Source organism: Salvelinus sp. IW2-2015, unplaced genomic scaffold (genome assembly GCF_002910315.2).
Source record: "Salvelinus sp. IW2-2015 unplaced genomic scaffold, ASM291031v2 Un_scaffold3666, whole genome shotgun sequence".
NCBI lineage: Eukaryota > Metazoa > Chordata > Actinopteri > Salmoniformes > Salmonidae > Salvelinus > Salvelinus sp. IW2-2015.
In genome coordinates this window covers 64,045-74,205 of record NW_019944943.1, presented here as the reverse complement: position 1 = coordinate 74,205, position 10,161 = coordinate 64,045, and the positions used below count along the sequence as shown (strand labels likewise).

Here is a 10,161-nt window from a genome sequence, read left to right as displayed (position 1 = left end):
AGGAGAGAGAGAGAAAGGAGAGAGAGAGAGAGAAAGCAGAGAGAGAGAGGAGAGAGAGAAAGGAGAGAGCGATAGAGAAAGCAGAAAGAGAGAGAGAGAGAGAGGAGGGAAAGGAGGGAGGATAGAAAGAGAGAGAGAGAAAACAGAGAGAGAGGAGGGGAGGAGGGAGGATAGAAAGAGAGAGAGAGGAGGGGAGGAGGGATGATATAGATTAGATTGTATTCCTTGTACTTCACACACAACCACTAACACATTTTCTCATACACACATTCATATGTAAAAACGCCAAGCCATACACACATGCACGCACACGCAGACACGGACGGACACACACACACATACACGCACACACACAGATTTGAAATCAATAAAAGCACAGTAGGTTTCTATAGTAGATAATGACGCCTGCATTAGGGACATTTTATCATGAAGGCAATATTGATCAAGCTTGTATTTCTGGTGTGAAGCGTGCAGACAGAACAAACACTGAACGATGAGTGAAATGAACGCGATCCAGACTTCGGGAAAGAGCAACACACTGACATAGTAACGTAAAACCCTATGCGAGCAGTGGTTAGCGAGTTAGTGAGTTTACAGGCTGGGAGACCAGGGTTATGGTAGAGAAATGAACATTACATTTTCTGGCGAACAGAATCATTTTAAAGTGGCCTTTTATATAACAGTGCTGTCTAATTTGAGTATGTTTTCTGTCCTCAGCTATGGAAAGCTATGGAAAGCCTGTTTGCAGATGAAGAGAGAGGTCCCAATGAACGGCACAAGAGACTAAGGGTATGTCGTATATGCCTTGGGTTATGTCTAGGCTTACCTACAGTATGTTAGCAAATGTTGTATACAACAATACAGATAAACACGATGTATGAACCTATTACTGGAGCCATCCAACCCTATTGGAGGTCTGCTAGATGTAGAGGGTTCTGTTCGAGCCCAGCAATAACACACCTGATTCAACGTATCAAATCTAGTTCAGTTGATAATCAAGGGTGCTTATTGCTGGGCTGGAACAGAAGTCTGCTCAGCCAGCCAATCAGGGATCAGTGGAACAACGTTGGTATGCACTTTGATTTGTTCATCTGAAAGAATGCTTTAGTAATAGCAGCCCTACTTGTTACTACTCAGTTATCTGTTGTTGTTTACACTAATGTGTAATATTTACATACCAGTTATCTGTTGTTGTTTACACTAATGTTTAATATTTACATACCAGTTATCTGTTGTTGTTTACACTAATTAATAATTACCATACCAAGTTATCTGTTGTTGTTACACTAATGTTAATTTTACATACCAGTTATCTGTTGTTGTTTACACTAATGTTAATTTTTCAATACCAGTTATCTGTTGTTGTTTACACTAATGTTTAACATTACATACCAGTTATCTGTTGTTGTTTACACTAATGTCTAATCTTTTCATACCAGTTATCTGTTGTTGTTTACACTAATGTTTAATCTTACATACCGTTATCTGTTGTTGTTTACACTCAATGTCTAATCTTATTTCATACCAGTTATCTGTTGTTGTTTACACTAATGTTTAATCTTTACATACAGTATCTGTTGTTGTTTACACTAATGTCTAATCTTTACATACCAGTTATCTGTTGTTGTTTACACTAATGTTAATCTTTACATACCAGTTATCTGTTGTTGTTTACACTAATGTTTAATCTTTACATACCAGTTATCTGTTGTGTTTACACTAATGTTTAATCTTTACATACCAGTTATCTGTTGTTGTTTACACTATGTTTAATATTTTACATACCAGTTATCTGTTGTTGTTTACACTAATGTTTAATCTTTACATACCAGTTATCTGTTGTTGTTTACACTAATGTTAATCTTTACATACCAGTTATCTGTTTTGTTACACTAATGTTTAATCTTTACATACCAGTTTCTGTTGTGTTTACACTAATGTTTAATATTTACATACCAGTTATCTGTTGTTTGTTACACTAATGTTTAATATTTACATACCAGTATCTGTTGTTGTTTACACAATGTTTAATCTTTACATACCAGTTATCTGTTGTTGTTTACACTAATGTTTAACTTACATACCAGTTATCTGTTGTTGTTTACACTAATGTTAATCTTTACATACCAATTATCTGTTGTTGTTTACATTAATGTCTAATCTTTACATACCAGTTATCTGTTTTGTTTACACTAATGTCTAATCTTTACATACCAGTTATCTGTTGTTGTTTACACTAATGTTAATATTTACATACCAGTTATGTTGTTGTTACACTAATGTTAATCTTTACATACCAGTTATCTGTTGCTGTTTACACTAATGTTTAATCTTTACATACCAGTTATCTGTTGTGTTTACACTAATGTTTAATATTTACATACCAGTTATCTGTTGTTGTTTACACTAATGTTTAATCTTTACATACCAGTTATCTGTTGTTGTTACACTAATGTTAATATTACATACCAGTTATCTGTTGTGTTTACACTAATGTTTAATCTTTACATACCAGTTATCTGTTGTTGTTTACACTAATGTTTAATATTTACATACCAGTTATCTGTTGTTGTTTACACTAATGTTAATATTACATACCAGTTATCTGTTGTTGTTTACACTAATGTTTAATCTTTACATACCAGTTATCTGTTGTTGTTTACACTAATGTTTAATATTTACATACCAGTTATTTGTTGCTGTTTACACTAATGTTTAATCTTTACATACCAGTTATCTGTTGTTGTTTACACTAATGTCTAATCTTTACATACCATTATCTGTTGTTGTTTACACTAATGTTTAATATTACATACCAGTTATCTGTTGTTGTTTACACTAATGTCTAATCTTTACATACCAGTTATCTGTGTGTTTACACTAATGTTTAATCTTTACATACCAATTAATCTGTTGTTGTTTCACTAATGTCTAATCTTTACAGTACCAGTTATCTGTTGTTGTTTACACTAATGTTAATCTTACATACCAGTTATCTGTGTTGTGTACACTAATGTTAATCTTTACATACCAGTATCTGTTGTTGTTTACACTAATGTTTAATCTTTTACATACCAGTTATCTGTTGTGTTACACCTAATGTTTAATCTTACATACCAATTATCTGTTGTTGTTTACACTAATGTCTAATCTTTACATACCAGTTATCTGTTGGTTTACATTAATGTTTAATCTTTACAATACCAGTTATCTGTGTTGTTTACACAATGTTTAATATTTACATACCAGTTATCTGTTGTTGTTTACACTAATGTCTAATCTTTACATACCAGTTATCTGTTGTTGTTTACAACTAAATGTTTAATCTTTACATTAACCAGTTATCTGTTGTTGTTTACACTAATGTTTAATCTTTACATACCAGTTATCTGTTGTTGTTTACACTAATGTTTAATCTTTACATACCAGTTATCTTATTTGTAAAAGTTGATGAAAGTGATGAAGTGTTTAAACTTCTTTTATTTGTTAACTATTATTCAAAATGATGTTGATTAATCACATATCACACTCATGCAATATATAGGAGAAGGTTTTCTGCCTGTAATGTGTCTGTGTTTCTGTGTTGTATTCTCAAATTAACGATTCCTTTTTTGTCTAGTTTTAAGATCTCTAATCTGTTTTCATTTGATTGTCACTCTCTCTCAGTATATCAGCCATGTGAATCCATTTTTTGCAGCTTATCACATGCCATGCATCGCCAACGCAGCCATAGGCCTACAGTATGATGGCATTACTGGGTTTATGGGCATCTGTCATCTGAAGCAGAGAAGAGCTCAACTCACATATTGTTTACATGTTGAGCTCTATGTTGTCAATTTAAAATGATAACATTAGACAATGTATATGAGGCAGACCCTATACCAGATTGTGTACATATCTTTTAAGTGCTGACATATACAATTGTTTAGTGCAAATCCAACCCGTGTAATGTAGCTAGCTAGTTTAACTGTTAGCTGTAATGCTAATCACCTGTAGTTTAACTGTTAGCTGTATGACAATAAGGAGATGACAGTCAGGCTACAGGAGATGAGCTTTACAGCTAACATTTAGGCTACAGGAAATGAGCATTACAGCTAACATTTAAACTACAGGCAATTAGCATTACAGCTAACAGTTAAACTACAGGTGATTAGCATTAAAGCTAACAGTTAAACTACAGGCGATTAGCATTACAGCTAATAGATAAACTACAGGTGATTAGCATTAAATCTAACAGTTAAACTACAGGTGATTAGCATTACAGCTAACAGTTAAACTACAGGCGATTAGCATTACAGCTAACATTTAAACTACAGGCGATTAGCATTACAGCTAACAGTTAAACTACAGGTGATTAGCATTACAGCTAACATTTTATGAGGTTGATCTGAAATTGATTGAATGCATTTTAGCAATGTTGCTTGCAAAATGATTGCCGTTGTTCCCATAGATAGACAGTACATGGTTGCTCTACATATCACTGACCCTGAATAAGTTGGCGACTGGGCTAACACAGCTAACCTTTAAGGTCAATAATATGCTGTTTTTAATAACATTTTGCTGGCTTTATAACCGTGAGAGAAATTTGACTAACTAGTAGCTAGCTAGTTAGTTATACCTAAGTAGCTTACAAGTTTAGTTGACTTTTCTCAAAACAAACCTTATTGTGGCTAGCTACTTCTTGTCCCTTGGCTTTTACAGCCAATTATCACTTCAGAAACGTCCTCCACAAAAATATTAATATAGCCAGCATTGAAGACCATTTCTCCCTTCTCGCTGCAGCTATAACTCCTCCCGAAACAACAGAGAAGCGAGCTGCAAACATTCTAAAATGGTGCTGCAAACATTCTAAAATGGTTAGAAAACCAACGCGCTGCAAACCTTCTAAAATGTTTTGTCACCAGTGGTTGTTTTGTTGTCATGTTTAGTCCCTACTACAGCGGCACTCCAGAGGAACAAGGCATTTGATTGGTTTGACGTGTTGCGAGGGTTCACACTGATTTACAGGTTCCGACCCCCCTTTAGCTGATTTCTGAACTTCCGACGAAGCTAAGGTTTAACTAACTAATACTGCCAAGCTCACGTACACACAGAACATGGACATTGTGTGTGTGTGTGTGTGTGTGTGTGTGAGGGAGAGAGAGAGATAAGGTTTAACTAACTAATACTGCCAAGCTCATGTACGATCTTCAAGGATCTATACACACAGAACATGGACATTGTGTGTGTGTGTGTGTGTGTGTGTGTGTGTGTGTGTGTGTGTGTGTGTGTGTGTGTGTGTGTGTGTGTGTGTGTGTGTGTGTGTGTGTGTGTGTGTGTGTGTGTGTGTGTGTGTGTGTGTGTGTGTGTGTGTGTGTGTGTGTGTGTGTGTGTGTGTGCGTGTGCGTGTGCGTAACCGATGTGAAATGGCTAGCTAGTTAGCGGTGGTGCGCGCTAATAGCTTTTCAAATGGTGACGTCACTCGCTTTGAGACCTTGAAGCCGCGGCTTTTGTGGAGCGATGGGTAACGTTGCTTCGTGGGTGACTGTAGTTGATGTGTGCAGAGGGTCCCTGGTTCGCGCCCGGGTCGGGACGTAAAGTTAAACTGTTACATGTGCGTGTGTGTGAGGGAGAGAGACAGCTAAGGTTCCTGCTATGTACTTCAGGGGAAGAAAGAACAAAAAGGTCCCCGCTTTACATTGTGTCCTACGTGAAAGTCTTGCTTATGGAAATCTGGTGTTGTGTAGAAACTAACYAAGGTACACTTTCACCAGTTTGCTCACAAAGAAGTCTGGAAAAATAAACGACAACAGAAATGGGAAGATGAATGTCACTTCTATCTCTCTTTGACAGACGGATGTGATCTGAAMACACAAACAACTAAAGGTAGAGTCCTCYATACTCACCTGGCAGCCCTGTTAGAGAGGGTTTACACAAAAGGAGCAGCAGAACACAAAAGAAGGGGTTGTGTTATAAGTCAAGCTGGGAGGGCAGCAGGACACACGGGTTGGAGTCAATCCGTTTCAAAATTAAATTCCAATTCAACATTTTAAAACGTGTCTCATAAACCAGGTTTCCATCCAATCGGCGACAGATTTTCATACGAATATTCRAAAATCTATATTAATAAAATYYYCTAATCTACATGATGAGATTACTKTGGACAAAAGAGAGAGATTATTTTAATTTGAAGAAACGACAGCCAAACATCAATCATCGTGTCACCAGAATAAGACCCTCTGTATTTATCTGAGAGGGGCATCAAGCTCGTCACCGTGACCTTTCACCCCCCTGTGAAGTTCATCATAATTTATTTCATCTGTAGCRTAATAAACTGCATGGTTTCCTGAGTCGTAGTGGGAGGACCACACAACACGTCATCGCGTGACTCCAAGTTTACCTTCCATATGATGGTTATTATATTCATATTTGCACATAAAAGCATTTCCATTTCTAGCATAATTTATTTTACAGACACAAAAAAGATCCCGCCTTGTCTAGAGTATTTTGTTTTGTTGACATTTGGAAAGTTTACCGACAAATGTGTTGCTTCCATCGGGCCTGTCGTGAAATGTTTTATCCGACGTACTTTACTCACATAAAAAGGTTGGATGGAAACTCGCTTATAGAGACAAATGTAGGAAAATTGTAATTTACAGTTACTTCCTGGATTGACAGAACTGAATAAGAATTGACCCCAACCCTCCAGGACACGTGAGAGAGCCATAGCCGTGTTAGAACAAAAATGGTGGCTCACTCTGTTAGTGAGAGTGTTGACTGTTGTAAAGGGTTGGGGTCCCATTTTCAATTTCTCCATTCGTGAAGTAACCTGAAATTCCAATTCTAACTCCATTGTTTTGTCATAAAGAAGCATTCCGGAACAATTGGAATTGGAATTTCTGTTATTAACTTCCTGAATTGATTGAAGTTGACCCCATCCCTGGCGCAATATGAACAATGGGAATGAAATTATTTAAAAAAAATCAGAGCAGAGCTTCAGAAATGTCCAGAGGTGGAAAGGGAGAAATGAAGGAGAGTAGTGAGATGAACAGGACAAAGAGTGAATCTTTGTGGGTTTGATGTGGAAGATAACAGCGAGGCTGGAAAGCGTAGACATATAATAATTGTATGTCATACAATAGAGAAAAAACTGAAAGGTTTTGATGCACAAGGTGGAAACACACTGTAGTTTGCATCACATGGTTTAATCTTTTAAAATTATGAATTGGGAACATAAGATTTTTTGCAAATTATTAACATACTGAAAAGGTTGTGAGGAACAACAAACCACATATTGGTATAGCAAGCATGTACTGTATAAAACCCAGGTGCTATGCTGGAGTTGGTTTACCGAACGGTAGATGTATGTTTGGAGAAACTACACAAGGAAATGCTCACCAATCATCTGTGCAATGGTCTTCTCATACTCTGCCACGATTCTCCTGTGAGCCACAAACGGCAAAGATTAATTATAAACAGACAAATATTCCAGTGTTTGTTCTTTATAATGCATAACGTTTCTTAAAAGCACACATGAGATCTCAGACAGGAAGTAATGTGTCAAAAACACCAATCATGTGCTTTCTTCACAYAGGCAATCACGCACGGTGTTGTCACCCACAAGCGTGAGGTGGACGAGGCTGTCTTTAAACCTCCATAGGTATGTGTCTAAATCTGCCTTGGCTTTGTTTTCAATGCCACTGATTCCCTWRCTCTTTCTCTCTTTCCTTCTATCTTTCTTTCTCTCTCTCTCTGTGGCAATGAATTCAGTATACTATATTGACATCCCTCCCTCCCTCCCTCAGCAGTTTGTGTCCCCGTTAGAATTCCTTAAAAGTGTATCCTTCCTCAATTTCTCAAATTAATCACTAATTACAGGCATGATTGGACAGGTGAACACACGGTGTACACAATGCCAGTCATTTCCAATCAATCAATTACTAGGAAGGGATGATAATGGCACTCATTTATTCATTTGTATTTTAAGGAGTTCGAATGAGGCCACAGACTGTGGTGTGCTAGTGCCGCTCTCTCTTTCCCTCTCCCTCCCTCTCTCTCTCCCTCCCTCCCCCTCTCTCTCTCTCTCTCTCTCTCTCTCTCTCTCTCTCTCTCTCGCTCTCTCTCTCTCTCTCTCCCTCTCTCTCCCTCTCTCTCCCTCTCTCCCCCTCTCTCTCCCTTCTTGCTAATGACAATGATGCTTGTTTGGGTTGCCAGAGAGTGGATAGATTAGCCGGGCCTCCCCTCTTAGCTACTTAACCCTCCTTATCCCAATCAGCCTAATGATATAAGCCTATAGGCTCTCCTAGCCAGCTGGATCACCACCTATCCCAACCCAACCCCAAAACACCACACACCCAACCACCACCCCACTACACGAACCCCACCCCAACACCACAACCACTACCCAACCATCCACCACCAAAAAACCCCAACACCCCAACCCACCACCCCAAATTCGAATATCCCATAACTCTTTATATGAATGCAGAAGAATTCTTAACAAAGGGACCAACTACACCAGTAATCGACGTCTCTGTTCCCATTGAACGTGTCCTTCGTTATCTTCAACCAAGCTGACGGACTGARGGTCGGTCAACTCACCTCATCTCCAGCACTTCCTGTCGACTGTCCTCGTACTTCCTCTGCCACTCCAGTACCTCCTTCTCCTTGGACACGATCTGAGATGGAGGATAAATAGGGACTTTCTTAGGTACACATCATGTACACGTGACAGGAAGAACTGTGAAGACATCAGACCGTAGAGTTTATATTTACATCAGTATACAAAACAAATGCATGTGTTTTTATTTATATAATCTGCATTTGTATTGACTATACTGTTGAATGTCAACCTATTCCTCCAATACAGTTATACAGTAAAATTCCTACAATGGATATGAACTTGACAGTAGTGAGTGGTTTGGGTSTAGAGGGGTACCTCTTCTCGTGCGATGCCCAGGGAGTGCTCCATGTCTTTGGGTGGGTAGGGGCTCTCCTCCTCTCCATAGCCCGCTGTCCGGGTGTAGAGAGAACTCTTGATATCCGCGCTGTCRCTGTCCAGTGTTGATGACATCACTGATGACGTCACTTCTCTGTCTCTCTGCTGCTCGCCGAAGCCAGGTCAAGGGGAGAGGAGGAGGAGGAAGAGGAAGAGGAGGAGGAAGAGAAGGGGGAGAGACACAGGAACAGACAGTTAGTTAGGTATCTGGTTGATCTAATGGTGACAGAAAACTAGGGTTGTGTTCTGGAAGCTTTCCCAGAATCCCCAGTTGGAAGATTCCCAGAAWCAGGAGGGAATAAGCAGGAAATGTGGAATCTTCCATCCAGGATTTCTGGAAAAGCTGGGAAAGTTACCTGCACTTTAAAACCCTATAGACAATACACAGTCTTTGTAGGATCCTGAACCAAACCAAMCCACAAGGCTGCATCATATCGGATCAGAAAGATGCCCCAAAACCAAGATGCCCCACACCAAGATGCCCCACACCACGGCCAAACTCAATATGCAAAATGATGCAGCCTCTGTAATGATGCTCTTGGAGACTTAGGCAGCTGGTAGCAACATGTTTGGATGGAGCAGTCCTCAATGCCAGTGATTGGCTGATGCTGCAACAGCTTAGCTGTAATTGGGTCTAGGCAGGGGAAAGAGGCGGGATATATCTGACTGATAGACTGAATGCTGCAGCGTATTGGGGAGGGACAGGGATAGGGGTTATTTTGGAGGGACAGGATAGGGATAGGGTATTGGGGAGGGGCAGGGATAGGGGTATTGGGAGGACAGGATAGGGGGTATTGGGGAGGGAAGCGATAGGGGTATTGGGGAGGGACAGGATAGGGGTATTGGGGGCGACAGGGATAGGGTATTGGGAGGGACAGGATAGGGGGTATTGGGGAGGGCAGGGATAGGGGGTATGGGGAGGACAGGGATAGGGGTATTGGGGAGGGACAGCGATAGGGGGTATTGGGGGAGGGACAGGGATAGGGTATGGAGGGGACAGATAGGGGTATTGGGAGGGACAGGGATAGGGGTATTGGGAGGACAGCGATAGGCGGGATTGGGAGGGACAGGGATAGGGGTATTGTGGAGGACAGGGATAGGGTTAGGTCATGAATGACAATGTTGACAATGTTAGTGTCATGAATCATGGACTAGGCGCCATCACAATGTCAAGGAAGTTGTTA

At 39.6% G+C, this 10,161-nt stretch overlaps 1 protein-coding gene across 1 annotated transcript in view; it reads right to left on the bottom strand.

Annotated features, from left to right (window-relative positions):
• Positions 1–10,161, bottom strand: part of LOC112076295 (transforming acidic coiled-coil-containing protein 2) — a 49,279-nt gene that overhangs the window by 1,712 nt on the left and 37,406 nt on the right. Inside the window, exons 8-10 of the mRNA XM_070441250.1 lie at positions 8,918–9,082; positions 8,581–8,657; positions 7,378–7,421 (exon numbers count right to left, since the gene is read on the bottom strand). Of these exons, the coding sequence (XP_070297351.1) occupies positions 7,378–7,421; positions 8,581–8,657; positions 8,918–9,082 (286 nt within the window). The remainder of the gene's footprint in view (positions 1–7,377; positions 7,422–8,580; positions 8,658–8,917; positions 9,083–10,161) is intronic.